The following is a 25,468-nucleotide window of genomic DNA, read 5'->3' as shown; positions in this document are numbered from 1 at the left end:
TAGTTTAAAAAGCCTCTATGTGGACGCTACTGAACACATTCGAAACAAACACGTTGCTGCCGCTCGCTCTTAGATCTCCCGCTTCTTTGGAAAAATATCCGTGAGGGTGAATTCCCGGCCAAACAGAAACTGGGGGACAGCATCCACATTTTGTTTCTCCCCATGAGCGCTCCACAAGACGGATGCTCTCCCCATCCATCGCGGCCTCCTCCCCGTCTCTGAAGTGAGTGATGCGGTATTGAAACCATATGCCCTCCTGAATTCCTCGCGGATCCTCCCCTCCCGTCCAATCCCTGCAGTCCTCTTGCTGGCCACGGACACACGGCTGTCGCGAGGGGGGCCTCCCTGCTTCCTGTGTAGGATCTAAATATTTACACTCCCAGTCGTCCCGAGTGGCGAGGCGGAGAGGTCTTGATGTTTTGGGTTATGTAAAGTCCAATCCTCCAGGACGCATATTTAACAGATTGTCGTTGTTAGAGCACTTTTTTCAGCAGACTCGCTCCGTGGAAAGTTTTTCATCCTCCCGATGCAGAAGGGGACACAAAAAGCTTTATACTGAAAGGGAGCAGGCTTTGAAATCCACGCTGTGTACCCCAGAATAACTTTGTCTTTACGACATCCTGCCTTAAAGTCTTCGGACGTCTCGAGCCAAAGGTGACAGCTGGGCGGTGGAGAATACAGGTCTGGAGCCAAAACTGAACATGTGGTGAGATCTAACTGTCCCGTAGCATAACAAATGATGAGTCTTTGTTCTGTGTCGTGTCAGCCAAAGCTTTCATCTAATGCAATTACTAAGAAAAAGCCCTGCAGGAATTTAACATACAACCTCTGGTGTTAACAGCAGTGCCGCGTAACCTACTGAGAAAGTCGCAGCAGATGCTCTGAGCAAACAGAAGATCGAGCCAACAAATCTCAGCAGAGGGTTTTGCAGGGAGTAGCGATGAGAGCAAACCTGTCCTGGAAATGCTTCTGCGTACCGTACAGATGTTAGAGCCATTAAGCAGGGAGCAAAAGAAAGCAAAGCAAAGGTAAATCGCTACCTAAGTAGCCAGTCAGGATGGGAGGATTTGCAGCTCTATGTGAGTGCAGACAAGAGCTGTGATTAGACAAGAGGACCAAAGATAAGCCAGTTATAGCCAAGATTTGGGTTACTGTGGCACATCCTCTAACCTCTTTGGTCTGATCGTTAGCTTTAGTTGGCATCACTCTGTGCTTAGATACTCGCAGCCCCTGGAAGCACACTTAGGCTTACTATGGCTCATCATTTAAAGTCCAACAACGAGTGCAGAAAGCAGATGCACTGGATTCACGTACATCTAAAGGTTTGTGCGCGTAACTTGGCGAGGATAAGACCAGTATCAACAGCAAGCTGACTGAGGACTACCTTTACATACTGCAACAGTCACACAATGAAGCCTCACAGGAGCAGCTTAGCTTTAAGCACTATAAAGGTCCAGAATCACACAGCAGGCGGATTATGGGTTGATTTAATTTGAAAAGCTTGTGAGACTCATAGCATCAGGCTCATACCTTCACATTACATCATCTGTTGAGTAGGAAGAGAAGCAAGCAGGGCTAATGAGGAGGTCCGGAGGATGAGGTCACCTGTCAAGATGGATTCACCGCCTGCGCCTTAATTCACTGAATATTCAGTAGCTCACAATTCTGTGAGATTGTGTCACGTTGTAAATCTCTAGCAAGACTTACTACACAGTTTACAGATGCACCAGAGGTGTGTCAGTTTAAAGTCATCTTATCATCATTCACATGGCCTGTTCTTTAATATTTGAGCCCAAGGTTCTTCCTCATGGACTCTCTCCCTGCTACCATGCACTTAAGTCACTCCTCAGAGCAGAAACGGTGTATAACCAATATAACAAATAACTATATTCCCTGCTCAAAAGACATGTATTGGGAAAAAACTGCAATACCTTAACCATACAAAGAAAAAAAAAAGGGCTACAATTCTCATCTGATCGGCACTGATTAAAGAGATCCGGCAAACGTCGGGTCTAATCTATCAAGAATTTCAAAGAGGGATAATAAAACCAGATTTCAAACACATGCTACCCATCCGCCGTTCTCTACGGGCTGGACGTCGGTGACATCAGTGGATGTAGACCATTTTTGCTATTATGTTACTTTTGAGTGTGATTGCATTCACGACTTCACTGCGTAATGAGGTCAGTTAAGGTTCAGCGTTCTTGCAGACTGACCTGCTGGGCCCGGCCCTCTAGATCCCTCTGGCGGTTGTGCGGATCGATTGCGGTGCGGCTGGCGCCGTCTCCCACTAGCGGAGCGGACGGTGCGGATGTGCACTTCACTGACTTTAAAGAAGGCCACCATGAAAGGCTGCTTATCCAGTGCACCGTCGCGTCCTACGAGCCCCGCCTCCTTGGAGCTGACGCTCTGTCCTGTTTAAAAAAAAAGATCACAGTAAGTACGAACCACAGAAGATCAAAAACTTCCAGCAATGACTGCTGACCTTTACTTTGCTGAGAGAAAGTGATGCATTTTAACTGCTCCAACTATGGCTTTGTATTACAAAAGAGATGTGCAATTGGATCCCTCACCGCTGCTGGTCTCCACACTGATCTGCAGACCCAGGTTGTGTGCGGGACTCATCACCCACAGGTTACTAGTGGCAGTGATGTCAAACTCCAGCCAGCCCTCCTCAGCTGCCCACAGCCTGCGAGACTCCAGCAGGAACAGATCTGCCTCTCTGTGACATAATGGCAAACAAACACCAGAAGAAACTTATTACACGAAACATTAGTAATACTTGTGCCAATACTGGCATTTGTACATGGATGTACTGGAACGGTATTATTGTAGTCATCTCATCTGACCAAAGAACGTGCTTCCAGTTTGCATAATCTTTCTCCACTCATGTCTTGGCAGTTATTCTGGGCTCTTTAGATATAATTCTCACTAGTTTTCTTCCCAGAGTCTTTGAAATATTTCCCTTCCTACCTCTGACAGGCTTGTTCTGCACTGTGTGGCTCTCTTTCAGTGTCTTGATGATTTTTCTCATTCCAGTTCTTCACATTTGATAACTTAATACTAAACTCACATCTTTTGTTTGTGGTGGTAAGATGCTTTCTCAGGTGACAGCTCAAACTGCTGCTGAGGTTTTTATACTGTGTGTAAATTGGAAGATAGAGTGTTTTAATGTGATTTTCCAATCTTTGACCATTACAAGGTTAAAGCACATCATTGCATAGCAGAGGTTTGTCCTTTATAAAAGTCAACAAGAACACCAGTTTTCAGGGGGGCAATGATACTGAGCCTGGTAATTTATGCTATTACTGAAATAATTCTGTCATTGTTCAAATAGAAATAAACTACACAAATAATTTTGTCCTCATCTGTATTAAGTCAATTAAATACAAGCTGCTATTAGATATTATACTGCACTGCTAAAAGTGCTATGATGGACCTAATGCCTGAACTATGCTTCCAGGTAACTTGACGTCCACCCCCCAAGAAATGTAACAACACATCTGTTTGACGCAGCCCACAACGACTGAATGTGGAAAGCTATAATGTGAGGTTAAGAAGGAGTTTCCAGTTACGTCGTAAGTCACGACATAGATTTCCCGCAGAAGTCTAAATTACGCTTAAGGAGTCCGCTGTGCTGCTTTTCACCGGCAGCAGATCATTTTGGGTCCATGCAGCTTTACATTTTTGCCTTTTCGATTCATGATTAATAAATTCTGACTCAGTAAAACTTGCTGCTGTGTGGCTCTCCCTCTTTGATGTCCTCAACAGAAATGACATTATATACGTTTGGTTTACTGCATTCAGTCTTATGTATAAAACAGGGGCACAAAGAGCATCACTGAGATCACGCAACGCTAGAAAGGTCAGATCTACCGCTTTAAGAAACCAAAGACGCAGAATCTCTTTGTTTCTATCGAGGTAAGAGTATCATAACAAAATGACAGGAAGATGGATAGCGGCACTTAACAAAAAATGCTGGGATACTGTATTCTACTCTAGCGTAGATCTGACCTTAAAGTCTACATCTCTGAGGGACTACGAACAGGAAGGAATTAAAAGTATGATATCAGGCTACATGCATGTTAATATCATTTACAAAAAAATAACAAAAAGTGAGTTCATCGAATCAGGCTTCAAATGTGTCAAAAGAGGAGGGAGGTAAAAAATAGTGACAGCAGAGGAGATGTAAGGAAAAGACAGAGTGTGAATGATAAGAGGCCTCTGTCCTCCCACCGTCCCATTACAGCAGTAATAACACTGCGGCGGTCCTGTCAGACACTCCTCCACGAGACACATCAAAGCCTCGCAATCATCCAGGTGTTCAGAGAATGTCCCTGCAGTCATGCTTCAGCAGCCTCTCTTTATTGCTCATTAATGAGTGTTTCTGACGGCTTCCGTATGAGCACCTACACCCTGTTTTCCTACACGCATATGGTACTCCACCCTCCTGCTGAGTTTGCACATTTGTCCCAGGTGCACTTGTGTTTCTGCATCATTGTCACGTAACGCTCGCGTGACAGAGAACAGCAGGGAGTCGGTGAGAGAGACACCTGCAGGGTGACGGTCTACTGTACGAATGTGTTATTGACTGGCTGCTTTAAATGAACTGGAATAATAAGGTCAAGAGTCAAAGTCGTGTTTCTTTGTACCATAAATCCCCTTTATGAGTCTTGTCAGTGACTTGTTAAAATTGTTATCCAAGGTAGGAAAGTGTGACTCGCAGCTGGCCTGGTTATTTCACATGCTTTCGTCTTTGAAACTGGTGCAATGGCATATTTGTAAGACCTTAAAAACAATACGCGAGTCAGACATCTGGAGGAAAAGACAGAGATTGTAAGGACTAACTCTCCTGAGCGGGTACAGAACAGTCTTTGTCTTTACTCAACACAAAGTCAGGACGGCCACCTTTTTTTTTCCCATTGTAATCTGTCGCATTCCTCAGCCGGGTGTCAGGCTAATTAAGCGCTCTATCATTACAGCTCGGAGTCAGAGCACGAGTCAGGTTTTATGGGAAGGAGGAGCACGAGAAAGTTAACGGGCTTCCCGCTGATTATGAAGGGGCGGTTTTGCAAAACGGGGAAAAAACAGTAATGTTTTTTCTCATGTATGTGACAATACCTCAGATGACATCTGCACTGATTAGATCGAATAATGTAAAACTGCAGTTACAAGGCGTTATTATGCATGCAGTTTATTTTCTCCATCTGATAACAAGAAGAGAAAGCGAGAGCACAAACCAGCCGCTGTAGGGACAAAGGAGAAAATAAATGTACTGTGTGTGAATCCTCTGACAGACTGAATTGGTTTTATTTAACACAAAAGAATTAATCAAGTGTAACAGTTTGTCATTCATCAATGGCTTTTTAAGGAGAGAGTTCCTTCGGCGTGTATTCACTGATAGACTAAATATATCGAGCTATGTAAGGCTAAAAACAGATATCAGACATTCTCTCCATGTTTGTGCTGGTCGACGGCGGGCGGGCTTGATAAAACACAAATGTCATTCAGAAACTCTGTTTATCTAGCCCTGCAGTCTTAATGTACAGTAAATGTTTAGCATGCATTAGCCGTGCTTTTTCTGGTGAGGATTTTGAAGTTGTGCTATTTCTGTAATGCTTGATTTTACATGATAAACACAGCAGCTGCCAAAAGTATGTGCCACGCACGGGGAGAAGGAAAGACGTTTTTACACCTCGATATCCAGAAAATGTGAATGTGAATGCTTTTGGAGCCTACAGGAACCTACCTGCAGGGCCATCGACGTGCACGTGTTTCACAGCTAAGAGCTGCTGAAACCCAAATAATTAAAGGAAAGTTTAGTAGCTCAGTCCCAATACATTGTTGCACAAAAGCCTTGAGCTGAACCTCATTTCTTAATATTTTGCTGCGCATCGAGTTAGTGAAACATGCAAACAAACATGGAAATACAGTATCCAGTTAGCTTGTACAACAACAGAGTTTGTACAATTCGATCTTGAAAGTCAGAATTTGGTATGAACTTCTTTATTCTTCAACAGCCTGAATTCTCCACGGCAGCTTCCTCGTCATTGCTTTAAGTAGTCTTCAGGAATGGTTCTCCAGGCATCTTCAAGGACATTCAAACTCTTCTTTGGATGTTGGCTGACTTTTGTTCTGTTCTCTGCCGAGATGTCAGATGCTTTCCAATAGCATTGCGTGGTGGATTAAAGTCTGATGGTATTTTTCTGCGTTCGTAATTACATCAACTTTGACAAGATCTCCAACACCACTGGCTAAGTTGCAGCTCCAAACCATGACACAGCCTCCACCCTGTTTTTCAGACGGTTGTAGACACTCACTTTTGTACCTCTCTCCTGGGCTTCCTCACATACTGATAATTTGGCTTCTTCACTCCATCAGACATGTTGTCACTGATTTTCAGTCCAGTTCTTGCATACTTTGGCATACAAAACCATTTTCTTTCTGTTTCCCTTCCTTAAGAATGGCTTCTTAACAACTGAGACTATTTCTGATAAGGCTTCAGATCCTGTCTCATGTCTTTTCTGGATTTTTTTTCCCCGTTTCTCAAGGACATGAGGTTCAGATACTGTTCATCTGCTGTAGATTTCCGCAAATGTTTCTAAGGACACACTGCACACCATGCTGAGATATGCCAAGTTTTTAGCTAATGGCTCTTTGGAAATGACCTTGTTTGTGCAAAAACACTATTTTATGTCTGTCACACTGTGTTATCTTCAGTATTTTTCATAAATTCAACTACTATTTGTGCTCCACAGATTTGGTAATAATCAAATATTCTCAGCTTCAGCCAGAGAGGTGGAGGTGAGTAATTTTATGACCCCCAAATCAAACCCACACATAAGTTACAGATATCTGCTCTGCTGTGATCTCACTGTAAGTGAGACGGATGTAAAGTGCTCGAGCCAAGATCGTGCACATTTAGCACAGATAAAAAAAATCATACAACTGAAAACCAGTAAATGATTATTATTTATTCAAGTACATTTTAAGAAATGTGAATAAAAGAGTATGCAAGAAAACTAAAACTCCCATATTTAAGATATAGTGTGGTATGCACAATTCTGAGACTATTAACTTATTACTTCTTTTTGTTTTTCCCAAGTTAGTATAAAAATACTTTTATAGTTTTGCACAAACACAGATGAGACAATCAAGAGAAAATCTAACAGTGAATCGGACTTCAGCATAGACGTTGGAAACTCTGTAAAAGTTTATATGCTACCTGTCAGGGTGCTCCTTGACCACCTGGTAGACTTTCAGCAGGAAGGTGTCGTTGCGGAAAGCACGACTCACGCACTCCTTGTAGAGGCGAAACTCGGCGGCGGTGATGGCCTCGCCCTCTGGGATCTGCGAGAGGTTGAACTTGAACTCCTTGTGGTGACGCCTGTGCGGTGAGAGCTCCCTGTCGTACTCCACTGTGGGTTAGAAACACATACGCATGCTTTTAGGACCATAGCTCACACAAGGCGAGATATAAACCAGGGTGAGGAAAAAAGCTATTAACGTAAAGCTAAATGAAGCTAATGTTCATCAGAAAAAATGGCAGGTTGATTTGTGCTCCTACGGATCAAATGGTAATCATGTCTTTTGGCCCATATGCTCTCTTTCCAGCAGCTTGATTCAAGCTCATGATCCATTTAACACAAATAGGATCAAATTATAGATCCGCAAACAGGGTTTCATCGTAAATCCGCAGTAGTGAATGATGAGTGGATATCCTTTTCAGACACGCCTTTAAAGTATGTCAAACATGTGATTTATACATAAACTCTAATAGGTTTCTTGGCTTCCACTTGCTATAAATAAATCCCTGTTATCATCAGTTCACAGCAAAAGGCCAAAAGCAGCAAACTTAGAGTCACTCTGCGACCACTTCTGACAGCGTGAAATGACGAAAACCAACAAAATTCTCTCCCTCCTATGTTTTAAGTGCAATATGCACCATAATGATAATGTGCTCTCCGGGGAATCGTTTCCGTCTCTGCTGGAGGTTTCTCTCCCACAGCGAAGGACCCGGAGAGTCGACAGACACGGGGAGTAAGATGGGGACAGGAATAAAGAGGACAATTAGAAGGCTGTGTATAGAAATACCCAGGCCAACACTAACAGTAGATGTTATACTCATCAACGCGCTATTCTTACCCCATCACACTTTAAATACTCTCGTACACCCCACAGGCATGCTCACACACACGCTCTCTCATCATCTGCAGTTACCGCTCAGTGCAGCGAGGTTCAGCAGACTTTTCACCCCCACCGACTGAGCGCAGACCAACTTGGTACCACAGTCAGACGTATACTACCACCTCAGTTTTTCACCCACTGTGAGATCGAACACAGGCCACGTTTTCACACGACTTAGATCCATCCTCTGCCTTGATCCGTGGCCAGTCTCACGCTCCAGTTTGAACTGGTCTCACTCCCAAACTGACCCACATGTGCAGCAAACGCCTCCAGAGAAACACAGCCACCACATCTAACCCGCTGTTGGAATACAGTAAACATGGAGGGGGCTGCAATGAGCCTTTATGCTCTCATTTATACATTTATGTGCAGCTGAAGGCAGAAAATTTATAAACATGACAATGAGGATGAGAGGGGAGATAAAAAGAGTAATTATGGCTTTTTGCTGAGCAATGGCTGTATTCAGTTGTGTGTGGGCGTGTGATGTAAATAGCTTCATTCCTGCAAAATTTCAGGATGTGCACTTTTGTCACCGCCAGCCTGAAGGACTCTTTGGAAGGACGAATGATTTGTTCATTGTTCAGACAAATCAGAAGTTTACAAACACAAACCTGATGCTCCAAACCAGCAAACTGCAAAAACCACAAAAGCTTTTATGGAGGTTCTCACAGTTGATGATCAGTTAATGCATTTGAGTGCATCGATTCGCAGCACCTGGCTGCTACTTACTCTTTTAATTCCTGTGGAAGCAGGACCGCATCGAATCCTGTGAAAACTGCCTTTTTAACTGGATCATACCAAAGCTAAAGTACCAAAGTTTAACTTATTAAACTTAGTTATTGAGACTGTACAAAACAGGGGGAACACCAAAGGAGCAACACAGAAGTCAGCACACACTGACTAACACCTCTATGAGGAAATGTTACTGAAATATATCAAATCAAAGGTAAAGGATAATACACTTGGTATAAATGAAGTATTTAACAATTAAGTAAATTACATTTGACTAGATTACATTCAATGTAACATTTTAAAATTCAATAAAATAACATGAAAAATTACTTAAAGTCAGCATTTAAGGCATAAATATTTATAGGAGTGCTGAATAAAAGTTAATTTTATTAATTATAACATAGAAACATGTTTCCCAAAGACTTTAATTTAATCTGATCAAACGTTTGCCCTTTAAACCAGGGCTTTTCCCAAGTTTTGGCTTCAGGGACTCCTTATAGACCAGCAGTCCCCAACCTTTTTTGCACCACAGACCAGTTTATGTTTGACAGTATTTTCACGGACCGACCTTTTACTTCCTAGGACCTGGAGTCCACGTATGTGGACATCACATTTTGGGTTTTCTAGACCAAAATACTTAATTTTTCTCTACTAGGGCCTGATATCCACTTACGAGGACATTATATTGCCGCTGTTCTATCAAAATTTAAAACCAATGTCCTCGTATGTGGATGTCATTTGTCTCAGAAACAAAAAAAAACCCTGAAAACCATAAATTTCACACCCGAGCCTCAACTCTCGCGGACCGGTAGCCCGGGGGTTGGGGGACCGCTGTTACAGAGGACAACATTTTCCAAGGACTTCCTCATAAACCTGATTCTGATTTATTTTCTTTGGTCTTAGCATCCTTGAAGACGTGGATCTAAATATTTCTTTTTTTTTTTTCTTTTTTTTTTTTTTTTTTCTAAATGACATCAGAAACAGCAGTATGCGACATTACGTGATGGCAGAGCTTCAGTTCATCCTTTGTCATTTTTTTTTTTTTTTTTTTTTTTTTTTTTTTTTTTTTTAATAAATAGGACAGGGGGAATGAATGAGAGAGAGAGGGGGAGAGAAAGAAAGAAAACCAAAGGGGAGAAGAGACGGTGAGAAGGGGGGGGAAGAGAGACAAAAAAAAAAAAAAAAAAAAAAAAAAAAAAAAACTCCTGGGTCACCTGTATGGAGAAAAAAAACAAACAAACAAACAAACAAAAACAAACAGAGGAGACAGCAAACAACAAAGAGCAACATAATAATAGAGAAAACAAAGCACCATCACAATAAACTAGCTAGTCATAGATATCAGTATTTACTAAGTAATAAACGATATTGTGCAGCACGCAAGATAGACAGCGCACAGTGTGCTTTGAGGCAGCAGCCAAGAAAGCTTTAGTCCGCGTCTGTGAATACCCATGTGTGCATACCTGTGTGGATCAGCATGCTTGCATTCCAAAGGTTTCTCCATGTAATGATCTGCTAGGGAGTGTGGGGGGGCCACAGCCCCGTCCTCCAGGGTGTGAAGCGGGTATGGAGGAGATCAAAACTCCAGACATCCAGAGGCCCCCAGAACACAAGAGACCATGGAAGACCAACAGAGGGTCTTCCATGGATCTAAATATTTCTTTATGATCACCAGCTACCGAGTTAATATGCCAAACTACACAGTGACAGCAGGATAACCGACCAAAGATGACATGGGAGGGACTAAAGGACAAAGTATGCCTCCCTTATTGAAATATGTGGTCACTGGTCACAGCATGAATCAGTCAGTTAGATTTTATTTAAACAGAGTCAAAGATTAATTTTGCATACTTTTACAGTCCAAATCTTAGGTAAGAAAGTTACAGTTTTGTACCTGAGCCAGACTTGTTAAAACCTTCTGGTAATTTTTATGATGTGGGGATCCACCCAGAAATGGACCGATGACACATTTTCCTCGAGTCATAGCAGAAGAGAAACTGTGTTGATGTGAGAACACTGGAACTAATCAGACTCTCCCAGAAGTGCCAGCTCCACCTTGTACCTACACCCTGCAAGGTCAAAGCTCCCCTCATCTCTGGACATTTTCAACTTTTACATGAATGTTGAATTTGAGTGAGCAAAAGGAGGACCACGAAGGAAGACGTATCTTTCTGGCTTCACAAAAAAAAAAAAAGCAAGCTGATGTGACTTAAATCAAAAGATTATAATAAAACGAAGCATCTCAGTTTACGTCTGTGCGAGGTCTGCCGATCTGTACTTCAAACACTCTCCACTGGAGCAAAGGAAACCACCTATGGAGAACAAGCTGTTATTCACATCAGCGTCACTGCGACTTTTATCAGATGTGACAGTGACCATTTCATCATCTTATTCCAGAAGCTGCCCACACACACACACACACACACACACACACACACACACACACACACACACACACGTTATGTGTGATAACAGGTCTGCTCTTGTGTTCAAGGGTGGATAGATCAGAAAAGCGTTTGTGTCTGTGTGTAGACGCCTTAAACAGAGGTCATGCACCCTAAATGACTTTACAACGCTCGCTTCAACACCCCTGAGCTTGAATACAAATCGCTTGAAATGTGATATTCCCCGTTTAACTGTTTTTTGCTTGAAAGCTCTCTGATAGACTGTAGGTTGGTGAGAAGGTCAGGAGGAGTTTAATGTGGTGACTGTTTATTATATTTCCTGAAATAAATGGTAAATGTATAAAATAAAACAGCAGGAGCTCAAACAAAGGATTAAAAGCATGTGGAAGACAGCCCTAGTCTAACTGCGCTCAAAGCCAAATTATCTCATGGACGGCTGAACTACAGCCCTTAAAGGTGTAATCATAAAAGTGAACCTACATTTGCATATTTGGTATTTATTTATAACATGTAAAAAGACAGCTTAAGGCTACTGGTTAAATCAGCTGGCATTTAAATTATTGTGCCCATGTTAACGCAGGTTTGCTGCTAACTATGGGCAGTTGTGAGAAATTTCCCAGATCTTTATTTACGCTTAACAGTTTTTCCACCAGGCTGCTGCCTTCTTTCAAACACAGAGACACAAAATCATTTCATCAGCATAGCCATGGTGCTCCAACAAGCAGCTTTAGGGAAGCACTAAGACTGTTAGCCATAGACTGTATAGAATAGATGGACATAGGCCTTTGGAATTCCAGCTATTCCAGCCATCGTGGTGTTTTGTAAAGATGTGTTGAACCTGACTGGAAACTACATTCTTCTATCTCAGCTAACTGTCAATCACAAGCTAACTGGGACAATCTCTTAGAAAATGAACATAATTCTCCACAGATCCACACAGAGCTCGCACTCTCCAGGTGTTTGACTGAGGTAATAAATGAAGTTAGCAGTAGAGTCATTTTCTCATAACCTTACTTATAAAAAATGACCTTCATTTGGAATCCAGCACAGCTACCTTTCAGATGGCTACTTCCATCTTTTACATACAGTCTATGGCAGTTTCCTGGAGTTCAACTGTAAACTTCTTTGCGTTTCCTGGAAACTCCCAACAAAATTTACTACGATCACACAGGAGAAGTCTCGATCATTCCAGGCAAAGAAAAAAAACAGTTTTTGCTAAGGTGGAAAAAACCCTTATGCACCATTTTCAGAAGGCTCTGATGAAATTCACAGTTTTCACATTTATTTTCATCACTTCCAAACAGAATCTCGAGGCGCTCCTCAGCTCGCTTAGCCTCATAATGAGCCTGCTCAAATCAATCACATTGCTAATTTCAGAGAGGGGACTCGCTTTAAACAGCGTCTTTATGAAGACAAGCAATTAAAGGCATGAAATATGGAGACAGACTCAGCCTCACGTCTCAGCACAGCCCTTTGCAAAGCAGCCTGGGAGCCACAGTGTTAGCAGCTAAGTAGCATTCCAGCTGCTTCTCCACCTTCTCAGCTTGAAATTCGATTGAAATCCACTGAGCTTTCGCATCTAAAATCAAAGGGAAGCCTTCACACAAGCAGCATAACCTTTGCGCTAATCCACCATGACGAGGCTTTGAGACAGGAACACACAGAAAGGAAAAGGGATTTGGATTTGGGTGATTCACAGAGGAATTTATTCGAAGCGGTTCTAAAGATGGGAAAAGAGTTATAATTACAATATTCATAGTGAGGCATGGGTGTGTGACCTCGCTGTGTTTTCATTCCATCGCTTATCACCAGTTCTTGAGAAAATCAACACAAACATAAAGTGACAAAGTTTCTCTTTCATTCTTGCACAGAGGAAATTAAGGCTAACCAGAAAGCCTGACAATCCTGGGGAATTTCGCCGATGATTCACCAAAACACTGCAGGGAATTCATCTGTTACAAGAAGGGCAAAAAGAGCAGTAAGAGTGAGCAAGGGGAGAAGAGAGGAACAAATGATGACTGCTAGGCAGAAAAAGACTGAAACAATTAATGTTTGAGAGGAAACGAAAGAAGGCAGAGAAACTGAGAAAACAAGGAAAAGAAACAGGAAGAGGCTATAAAAGAGAGGCGAGTGGATTTAGGATCATTTTAAGGAAGAAACGTTTGTGAACAACAAATTAAATTGGATACGGTGAACAAAAAAAGTGATCTATAATGACACGATGACATGGAGAGAGACGTCGATAAGATTATGTGAGGATGGGGAAAGATAGACTCGGCTGTAGGAGAGAGGAATACGTAGAGACCAAAGGGACAAAGATAAGACAGGGAAGAGGAAAGAGACGGTCCGAGGTGATATGAGAAAAGAAGCGAGAGAGACAGTGACAGAAGGAGAGTGAGTTGGACGATTTGCAGATTCACTTGGACACTCTGGCGGGAGCTGTTCTCTCATTTCCACCTGCGCAACATCTGGCGCTGCTCTCCCAGCTCCTACTGCTGTATGTATTACAGCAACCCACACACATAAACACACACAGCACCACAACTTCACGATTCTGGGGATCTCTTACTTCCACACGCAGCCGTGTGGTCCACAAACACAGTCTACACTTGAAAACTATTATTAGCATATATCTAATAAATTGTTATGTAATGGCTTTGTGACTATGACTTGTCTGAAATGGCTAATAAATCAAGTTACATCAGAAATGCTTTCTTACATAAGATACCTTTCATTACATAATTTTGCTCCAAATTGCATAAAAACTCAGATTAACAGCTGTTGAATCAGGCTTCCAAGTCAAATTTGGAAAGCAAAAGTTCATCCCTTGAAAAAACAGACCAAAGAAGTCTGCCGTTCATGCGAGACTGACTCCTTATCCCAATAGACCGACTTTTTATAAACCAAGGCGTGCATCCCTTTAAGAAGCAAAGGAGGAAAAAGAGGAAAAGGTGTCGAAAGAAATTCTAGCAAGAGAAAGTTTGAGCCAGATGCTGATCGTGCAGGGAGACAGCCGGGGTGCACGAGTGGACAAACAGGCGAATAAATGACGAGAAAATCTGAATCTGACAATGACTGATGATCACAAAGATTTTAAAAAAACCAAAAAGATTCATCTGCCAAGAAAGTGATCGTTTGCGGACTTACACCACATTTGAAGGCGTGAGGGAGAGCAGCAGGAGAAGAAAGTATAAACAAGGAGAAGGAAATCTACTGCATGAGCAGAGGGACGACGGCAAACTAAGAACTAAAAGAAATGGGACCCATACCATGGACGCACCAACTGTTAAACCACGGATCTGTTTTTTAGCCCTTCAGCTAATTTTTTGAACATTTACCTCGGGCAAAATGGATGCGACACATCAGATAAATATCAGCCAGCATCGACGGGTAATTATCATCTTATATGCCGATATCGGTCAAAAAGGATCAATATCGGCAGATGCAAAATCGATATTTGTCTGCGATAACGATACATGCCTAATTTACAGTATAAACACTGACTGAAGAACTGCACTGTTCTTCAACATAAGGAAACAAAAATAGGGACTGTCCAGTTTGTGGTCAGCGGTCACACTCTAAATGCCACGTAGCAAATCCCTCTGAAGGACAGCTGGTTGACGGCCGCCTCTATCACATCCCTCCAACATCCTTCTACACGTCCTCCAACCACCGAGCAAGACAGCCACCACCTTCTCTCTCTACTCTGCTATTATCCTCAAAGTTATCGAGCACGTAAGGAGTTCTTATTCACAATATTTAAGGAAGACATCCTGAATCAAAACTGCATCGTCAGTTTTTCCATGTTGTAGCCTTGCATGCTATAACCCGTCCTACAATATTACTGAGAGCAGAGCACCTGTGACCCAGATAATCTAGTCTTTAGGGATCTTTTATTATGGCTCTCACTGAGATTTTACCATGTTGATGACAGGCAGAGAAATTTGGTTCGTTGTGCCAATTTAAACATTTTTATTTCTTATCCTCACAGTTTCAAACATTTGAGACCCTTTGTGTGAGCGATTTTACCCTCAGTCCTATGATGTTTTCTGTCACAGCTCCATTCATGCAAGACTGCTTAATTTTTTTCTGAGCAGCAGCCACACAGGGCCTTACGCAGACTAATAACACGTCCAATTTTCCTTCATTTCCCAGTTTAGCTAACATCAGCTGCTTATAGCAGACCTTTAAGTGTTTCTTTTCTACTGCTTGCATCCATCTGTATATTTAACTTTTCATGAAAAGCCTGTTCCATAATGCACATGTGTAAAAAAAAAACAAAAAACAACCCAGTTACTTTGAGTCTTCATCCCATAAGGAAATAACCAATGCTGTCATTTGGTAGTCCTGTTTCAGGTACCAGACGATGCTTGCCTTTTTCCTCTCATGGAAGAGAACCCCCTTGTTAAACCTTGTTAAACTAAGCTGGGCAAAAACATCCAGAAGGGTGTGTAAAACATGACAAAACTAGAGTAAATCGTTGTAAAAATAAACAAAAAAAGCCTTTTTAATCCACTATTTTCTATTAGCTACAAAGTATCTGAGTGAAATAGAGACTGAAGTACAGATAGAGTGAATAAGGAGGATTAAAAAGTGTGGACATTTTCACAAACACCCTTCAAAATGACCCTTTAAATTTTTGCACACCAAGAACCTGTCAACATTGTTAAAGACTCCGGACAGCTAAACCAATAAAAAATGATCTGGATGTGCAAGGCATGAGAAGAATCCATCTGTGTTTATGTAATTACAGCCCATAATCTGTCTGGTTTTTCTCTCAGACTTGATGGTTTCTGAGGACACATCAGATATGTCCATGCCTTCTATTTATCATTAATTTCTCCCAGCTCTCATCTAATTAAAGCTTTGGCCTGTCAGATTGACTTTTTTCGGGAAACGTTTCTCTTCGGCGATTGCCACTATTTCATTCAGAAAGAAAACATCTCATTAAGTGGAAATCTTTATGCTGTAAACACCAGTCTTTTTGAAGAGGCTGAAGCCAGATTTTATGCCTCAAACTCTTTAACCTTTGGCACCGGTGCAGTGTGGAAAGATAAAACATTGAGACATCTGTTGACTTTGGTACAGCAGAAGAATACTGGCAGCTTTCAGGACATTTACACACACTGAAGCAGCATGAGTGGCCTGAGGTGTTACCATTATGCTTGGCTGCCACCAGGAGCTGTTTTTGCATTCTGCTGAGTAGTTTGGCTCTTTGTAGTCGGGCAGCTGGCAGCGCAGCTTTTGGGGTTGAGGTATGGATGAAGGGGTCCGCCGGGAGACATCATCAGCTTTGAGCAAGGGCATGTGTATATGTCTTTGGAGACTCATCCTGTGTTCTGATCTTCCCCTCTGACCCTGCATCAAAGCCGACACGCTGAGCGCCACAGGACCAGCCAAGGGCCACTGGCAAGAGCGCCAGTTTATATCCAATGCATGTAAGCACAACACCTAGACCTTTAAAAAAATGGCTCACACACATCCAGGCAAGATAATTATATGTGCATAGGCACTGAGATATACACAGATCCATGGATGCATTAAAAATATTATGATAAAAGGTCTTTTAATTTAATTGAATCTGGCCAATTATGCTGTTGTGACATCAATGGCTTTCCCACTTGGGGAGAGAGACCGCACTTGGACGAAACTGCCTTTAGGGCTTTCTGCCAGAAAGCTTTTCTAACACATGGTCAAAGCTGTGAAAGGGTCTATTTTAATCCAAACCTCGACCTTTTCCAAAAACCTGACCAAACCTGTGGTTGAAACCAAACAAATAATAAAAATTCAAAAAATAACAATAAGTCCACAAAGTCTGAAAATAAGAACTCGACATTTGCTTTTGGTTTGACAAGGGACAAGAAGCCCACTCTTAAAAGCCCTGTGTTTCGACCGTTCATTCACCACAGGCTCACCAACACTTGGACCCTGCTGTGAGCACTTCTCACTTTAGTATTTTTCCAGTCGTCTGCACCAAACAGCAGTCCTATGACATCACAAAAACACCACTGGTCAGGAACAACAGCCTTGAAGCGGCATTAATGTGTCGCAGTAACAACACTAACATGTAATATCAGATATCCCCCCACCCACCCACGCAGTGGCCGAAGTCAACAGTGCGCGAATTCAGGGCCAGGCAGCAGCATTCATCCATAGCGAGGGTATGAGGCAGTGAGTCCAGCCCATTTGCAGACAGTCAAGCCCCATTAACAAACTGAGAACAGCAGCCAACAGCTCTACCCTGTGTGTCCAACAGAAATCAGTAAAGTGATTTTCACACATTAGTCTTTACTGATTACTGTTAAGTGTTGCTGACAGATGGGTGAAGACAGCCAGGGCATGCATTTAGTGCTGGAGTGGCCCAGGCACATATGAAACTATTGAGAATAGGTTTGAGTAAGAATCTACACGTCTTAAGGGATTTTTTTAAGTAACGATATGTTTCAGCTGTGAGTCTTAGAAGAAAATAATACCAAACAGAACTCAGAAGAGAATTGTGCTACTTAGCATATCAAAGCTTTACAATTATTGACTATCTATTGTCTTGGCTGCCTTTAAGACTGAGTTTAGTCACCTTTCTCACTCACTATGTGTTAACAGACCTCTCTGCATTGAATCATACTTGTTATTAATCTCTGTCTCTCTTCCACAGCATGGCTTTTGACCTGTCTTTCTTCTCTCTCCCCAACCGGTCGCAGCAGATTGCCACCCCTCCCTGAGCCTGGCTCTGCTGGAGGTTTCTTCCTGTTTAAAGGGAGTTTTTCCTTCCCACTGTCGCCAAAGTGCTTGCTCATATGATTGTTGAGTTTTCTGTGTATATATTATTGTAGGGTCTGCCTCAGAATATAAAGCACCTGTTGTTGTGATTTGGTTGTGTAAAAATACAACTGAATTCAATTGAACTTTAAGAATCTGAAGTTGAACTCTTTCCCTGTTAAAGACAATATCTGACAACCTCCCCTGTACCTTCAATAGTGAGTTTTGACACCTGACTATAAATCAATAAAGACGTGATTTGATGACCATTAGAATATTAATGGTAGCGGCAAGGGTAAACAGAGGCCACCCCTTACAAACTTCTAATGCAAACCAAGTCCTTTTGTTCTATAAGCAGCCCTGAAATATCACAGAAACTGTTCAGTTCAGAAAAAAGCTTGAGGCTTACTCCTAGTAGACTTTTAGTGGGTAAAGGGTAAGAGTTAGGGTTAAAAGTTTGAAAAGTTAGGCAGGTGGGCTTCACTGTCAGCTAATTTAAATCACTAAAGTGGACTTCTCGATTGTGTTTGTGGTGCGGTACCTTTTGGATCATTTTTAATGTATAATCTGACAAATAAAATGGTTTGTTGTTTGGGCGACTATTTTAACAGAAAAAGAAGTCTGTGGTTAAGTCTTTTGATGAAATAAATATTAAATATACAGTCTATGTACAGCTATAGTTAAACTATTCCTGATTTCTGGTCTGCACCATACACAGCACAAAAGACAGATTTAATGTAATTTTATTTATATAGTACCAAATCACAGCACGAGTCACCTCAAGCACTTTTTATTAGATCATATAGGAATCGAAAGATGAAGCTTCCAGGTCTGAAAGGTGCCTTAAATGCATGTCTTTTTAATAGCCACCAGGGGGTGATACTTGCAGTTGCAAAAAGACGTGCAGTCCTATGGAAGTCTAGGGGAAAACAACACTCTGACGTGATCTCTGCAAACACTTTCCAATGAGTTTGTGGGCTCAGTCACTCATTTTTGGTCGGACTGAGTAAAATACTGAGTATATTTTTGTAAATTATGGTCATTTCAGGATATCGTCATTAGCTAAAGCCTTGAGACTGACAAGAGGTTAGCCAGTGAATATGCCGTTTCACAGTTAGATCAAACATGGAGATGATGGAAATACTCATCCTGATGCTTCAACAAAGGACTTTGCAAACCAGTGGGTGACATCACAATAGATACAGACATATTTTACATTGCATATGATCTGCACAGTCACTACTTGTCACTAACAGAGTAGTTCTTAGTTGGTGGTAAAAGTGAAAACACTAACTGCCTTAAACAATGATAGGACACATCCACTGATTTAGAATGGCAAAGCACACACTGTAGAAATAATACAGCACTTCCAGAGAGAGCTAGCTATTGCATATACACAGGCGCACATTCATCAGTGGCCTTGATATCGAGCCTTCTCCCCTTCCATTACCTCCCACAGGTTACAGTACATAATGATCTCACTGGACAGACATCCCCAGGAACAAAGGCCCCATTTGAACCATATAATCACATTTTTCTACAGCCATCATCTTCCACATAATCCCTGAAAAACCATTTGGGTTTTTCTAAAGACCCATCCAAAACCATGACACGTAATGTCAGGCATACTGTCCCAGGACACGCACAAACACATACACACACAAACTCACACTTATCCACCGAGTATCTGATTTCTGCTCCCACTATCCCAAAGCTCCATCACCACTGTGCTGCATTCCATACAAGATGATAAAATGAAGACTGGATACACATCTATCTTTTGTCGTTTTGAGATTTTTTAAATACGTGTGGGTTTGCATGTGTGTGTGTGGGTGTGTGTGTGTCCCTAACCCTGAGGGTAGAAGGATAATTTGCTGTAATTGCTCTTCTGCTGGGGCTTTGCTAACAGATAGATATCCGAGGTATGGCTGTTGAACTGAGCAGTATCAGTATTTTCCATCAATGTACTGACAGCTGAGTGGTAGCAGTCTCAAAACTCAGCTCTCTGTGGAGACTCCAGATGTCCTCCAGGAGCTGGATATGTCATACCTGTGTGTCAGTAGGAGATTTTCTTCCATCCCTTCAAGCACAATTTGTCAGGATTAAGATGCGAACCCACTAGCACGGATGTAGGGTTCATTAAAACCACAAGGTTATGTGATTATCTGTGTTTCTCTCTGTAGTTCTTTTCAACAGCACTTTACGGTTCTACAAGTTAATGTATGTTAATTTAAAGGAAAGTATAGTCTACTATCAAGGTAAAGTGATATAGATTAGGGAAAAGAAGGTAATAGTTAGCCAAAAGACAAATTAGAAAAACCAATATGAGGCAACTCAGACTGCAATGCAGCCGAGCATAAAGCAGCAGAAGTTTACAGGTTATGCTGATGGCATGTTAACACGGCTGGTTTCATGTATAAATGTGCACCCTAAGCACTGTTCTGTAAAAGTCTTACTTGGTTGGTCACTCTAACATTTACGGATCTCTTTTAACAGCTCAGCATGACAGACTGACTTTCATTTGAACTCAGACTAATCTGATGAAAGTCTTAAAGCCAGTTCTTTATGGAAAATAAATACTAACCAGATGTTTTTCTGCACACAGGACAAAGTCTGAAAAAGTCCATCAACAATGCAACATCACCGGATTCAAAACATATTGTTTGTGTCGGTGTAGTCTCTGGAGGTGCACGGTAGCATCTCCAAAATCACCAAATGCTTTTCTTTTCCCCTGTTCATTTTCTTCCATAATTTCATATCCATCACAAATAAACAATATATAAAGACAAGGTCTGTGGCAGATTAAGGGAACTAATGATTGTAATCAGAGGTTTCACAAAATTATTGCTTCCAGCTGTTTCCAGAAGTCTTTCTCCTTACTTTATTACACACCTGCAGAATACTTCCATTGATATTTCCAAATCAAAGGAGTGTTTACGCAAGAGACACAAAACCGTCCATCCATCCATCCATCCTCTTCCACTTATCCAATTCAGGTTCACAGGAATCCTGGAGCTTATCCCAGCTCCCATAGTTCAAGAAGTGGAGTACACCATGAACAGGTCACCAGCCTGTCGCAGTGACACAAAACTATAGCTAAATTTCTTACAATAAATTCCCCCTAAAGTTGAGACCAGACCGATCAGGACCAAACAGCTTACTAACAGTACTCTATTTCAGACATGTGAGCTCCCACACAGAGTTAAAGGTTATACGTTTTGTTTTGTGTCTGATATCTTTACTAAAGTTTCCTTCCTTAATTACATACAGGTCGTAATATCTCATATTATCTAAGCAATTATTGAAATACAACCACCAATTTAACAAAACCCAATGCAGTTTAAGCACGGTAACCTGTTCACTTACCATAGCTCACTTCTTCAGCCTTATCTGAATGAAACATTACACACATCCCCTACCTAAAAGAGTTGTGTACCTTAAACTGCTTGTACTTCTATTGCCATCTGCTCAGTGTAGCAAGATGTTGATGCAGCTAAATCGTGCTTAAGTCACCCTGACACCAACTAGAACTTAGTACTACAAGTACATCTACACTACAAATACCATGAATGAGCACATTTGTTAGCAAGTTAGCAAAAAAGTATGTGGTGGTGGATAAATAACAACCATGCAAAAGGACATTAAACAGTGAATCTCTCGTGTTCCTGAATAATCCCAGTTCATAAAATCAAATAGAACATATAATAACACAAACTGCTACATGGTGTAGTGGTGGTTAGCACTGTTGCATCCCAGCAGGAAGGTCCTGGGTTCAAACCCACCATCTGCCCGGGGCTTTTCTGTGTGGAGTTTGCATATTCTCTCTGCATCCTTGATGGGGTTAGGTTGATTGGTGATTCTAATAATAGGTGTGAATGGTTGTCTGTCTCTATGTGCTCGCCTTCTTGCTCTATGGGACCCTGAGTTGGATGAGCGGATGGAGAACAGAGTGCTATAGTCTCACATATTTATACATCTGGAAAGTGTCACATCACAGTTTTGCAGTCAAAACCTTTAAGAATCACTTTTTAAAAATCGGGATATTATTTCAGCTTACGCTGACCATTACGGATTGGAATCATGATTGAATTTATGAGAACAAGGCGAGGTTTGCGAGCATTGCTTAGAGATAATCAGATACGCCACATTTAAAAAAAAAAGACTGCTTGCAAATTCCAGGGAAATCTGCAATTTGCTAAAGCTCTTGCATATAAAGAAAACTTGGACTGAAAATATGACGTTTTTAAAGCTAAGGAAAAGGGACCTCACAGGATTTACAAGACAAATATGTGTGTGTGTGCGTGTGTGTTTGTGTGTAACAAAGAAGCCTTGGGATTTCATGCACACACATTCACCCCTTACAACCACATCTATAATCTTGAAACAGCATTGGTGTCAATTTGAATACTTGAAATGGCTACAAACAATTGCCAAAATTAATGGCCAGTTACAGTTTCCCCTAAAGTCTGTAAAAACAAGTGTTCTTCTCACTGGACACCAATTCAGGCCAATGAGCTGTCAGCAAAAGACAGTGTAACATCTTTTTTACATTTATAAGGAAATTCCATCAAATCAGGACAGAAATGAGCTGGAAAATAAACCCCGCCGATTTCCCCCCCACTTTATAGGATGTTAATAAAAAATGTAATTCTATACTAACGCAGCTGTCACAACAGCCTCTGGTCAGGCTAATGGCGGCCTACACTTCAGTTCAACTGTGATCAGCGGTCTTCACACAAGGTTACGTCCTGTGGTTGGAGGAGCCGGATGCCTCGCTGGAAGTAGGACGCACAAACTGAAGTCGCCTTAACTTTGACATCCATCAGTTCAACCACGTTTAACGTGAGGTTTATAACCGTAAGCCGTAAGGCAGGCCTTTCAAAAACAAGAATTTTCTCCCTTTATTTTGGATTAATCAAGTCATTTCATTTCGACACAAACATGAGAACAAACTCAACCAAACATCGCTGGTTGAGATTGCAACAATCCTGCACTGGGATGATTTATCCTGCAGTACATGGCACCCAAAAAGATGCTCCATTTAAAGCTGGTCTGATTTTAAGGACTGGCTATCCTTTGGTTGTCATTAGATACAGGGGGAAACATTTCACTGGCCAGGAGAGAGGGCGTTTTTTTAAGTCCGTGACTGCGTCCTGAAAAAATATGAGACTGCTGCAAATCTATCAGCGAATTTTGAAAATAAAAACGTCTCTGGCTGTTGCCTGGTCGCAAAATGAGATCCCCAAACAGAGAACGACAGGTGGACCAGTAATAGTTTTCAAAGACACCATTAAAGTCAATATTTATTGGGGAAATCAGCGACCCCAAGCAAACGGAGGCCATGATCGTTTAAAAAAAAAAAAAAAAAAAAAAAAACTGAGAAAAGGGAAAAAGAAGGAAAGAAACCTCTGATCTTGTTCCTTTTTTCTGCAATGCTCTTTGTCCTTGATGCTCGGCTCCTCTTTGGTTTTGGCTCTTCCTCTTTGGTTTATATGAATGATGATAGCTACCTATGGTCTTCCTCTTGGGTTGTGACCACAGACCCTCTCAGAAATTGCTCCCTCTGCTGCTTTATTAAATTGGCCACCACTCGGTGCTAAGTGAATATTCCATAAACAGAGACGAACTCCTGCGGTTTTTGATGGGCCCATTTTCAGCAAAACAAACCATTTCAGTGGCTTTGAATTATTACCAGGCCCCATTTTATTTAGATTGTGTCTATAAGGGACGGCGGCTGTCAAGAGTCCCCCCTTTTATTGGCTTTCTGAGGTCTAATTGCACAGACTGTGTGTAGTCTGCACAGCCGTCATCTTCAGGTTGCTGTGTGTTCCTGCTCGTACGTGTCTGCCTATATTTATGTGTGTGTGCCTTTGTAGACGTGCAGCAGCACAAGCAGCAAAAAAGCCTGCTATAGTGATCTGCCGTTAAAATCTGCTTTTGGGCAGCAGGTGTGCATGCGTGTGAGTGTGTGCGCATATAAGTGTGTGTGTGTGTCTGGTCCCAGATTTAGAGGAGGAAGCCGGTGTCAGAGCTGAGAGATGGATCCCTCCTCAGGGATCCGATAAATAAGGAAAAAATATCTTTGAAAAAGGGAAACACAGCTGTTTCCAAAGGAGAAGGCAAAATATCGGTGGCTTTGCATTCCACAGCCACAAGGTAGAAGGCCAGCTCGCCCCGTGATGATGTTTGGGACTCTATTTTCACTCCCCACTTGAACACCTCCCTTTTTTTTCTTCCTCTCCACACATCTTCTCTTCCATTATGTCGCTCCCTCCTCACCTCTCTCACTCTCTTCCCTCCACTCTGTCTGTCATAAAGACAGTCGGACCGCAGTGTGATTCCCATTGGAAGGTCCACGGTGACCACAATGCATTTCAGCAGCTTAGAGGCAGAGCACATGATCCACTGATAAATCAGTCTGGGCCGGCTTCAATACTCCCCCCCGGGCCGACTTACATGTAAGACCTACTGCTTGTTTTACACACAGGCATGGCTCCAAAAACAGCGACGGTAACAGGATACTTGGATATTCAAAAAGCAGGTGGGCCTTGAGGAAAATCGGTAGAAAAATAATCAAGGTTTCTAATAATAGGTCTGTCGACAGTGTCAGCAGAGCGCTGCAGAATGACATCCACTTTATCTGAGCTCGCAGAGAACGTTTAGAAACTCACATCGAAACAGTCTTTTATCATTTCAGTGAAGCTCGCCGGGAACTTCCTTTAACACACATGGATAAATGTGCAACACACTGCTACAAACACGAGAGTGATCAATGCTGTCACCGCAAACAGCTGTAGAAAAAAAGACATAAGTGAAAACTGAAGAGAGCGAAATGTTACAGGAATAATCAACACCGCAGTGATCAAAGAAGGAAATTAGCATACTCGATTATGCTCTTTTTTTCGTTTTAATGACAGATTACATACTAATCACGTGTTTTCATCTCGCTGTTGGAATAAATGATTTTAGAAGCAAAATCATTAGCAGGGTGTGCACGCACACAGAGAGTGGAAAACCACCCAAAATTAGTCCACATGGAAGGATGTTTCGTGGCCTAAACGAATCATTAAAGCACTGGGTGGAAGTGCAATACCTCAAAAGGAAACCACACGCCTCAGAAATCTGATTAAAGTGCAGTGCGGTGTAATAGCTCGCGCTGTCACTGACTGCTCAGTGTGCAAACAGTTGCTTCTAATGTTTCGGCGTTTTCAGGACTTCAGAGAGAAAGCTTATGGCTTCAAACAGGAAACCAATTGCATGTTAGTAACATTTTTAAAAAAAAGTTACTTAAATATTTATTACATTTTTTAACAAGCTTTTGCCTTCATTCTTAAGGTGGTTTTGAGTGTTTGGAAACCCAAATAAAAAGTATTATTAGTATTATTATA

General features: G+C 41.8%; 1 protein-coding gene across 1 annotated transcript in view; it reads right to left on the bottom strand.

Annotated features, from left to right (window-relative positions):
• Positions 1–25,468, bottom strand: part of bmp6 (bone morphogenetic protein 6) — a 49,219-nt gene that overhangs the window by 14,037 nt on the left and 9,714 nt on the right. The window contains exons 2-4 of the mRNA XM_004546471.5: positions 7,226–7,418; positions 2,574–2,722; positions 2,217–2,414 (exon numbers count right to left, since the gene is read on the bottom strand). Of these exons, the coding sequence (XP_004546528.2) occupies positions 2,217–2,414; positions 2,574–2,722; positions 7,226–7,418 (540 nt within the window). The remainder of the gene's footprint in view (positions 1–2,216; positions 2,415–2,573; positions 2,723–7,225; positions 7,419–25,468) is intronic.

Source organism: Maylandia zebra, linkage group LG9 (assembly GCF_041146795.1).
Source record: "Maylandia zebra isolate NMK-2024a linkage group LG9, Mzebra_GT3a, whole genome shotgun sequence".
NCBI classification, from domain to species: domain Eukaryota; kingdom Metazoa; phylum Chordata; class Actinopteri; order Cichliformes; family Cichlidae; genus Maylandia; species Maylandia zebra.
Note: the sequence above shows the minus strand (reverse complement) of the source record. Positions and strands in the feature narration are given on the sequence as shown.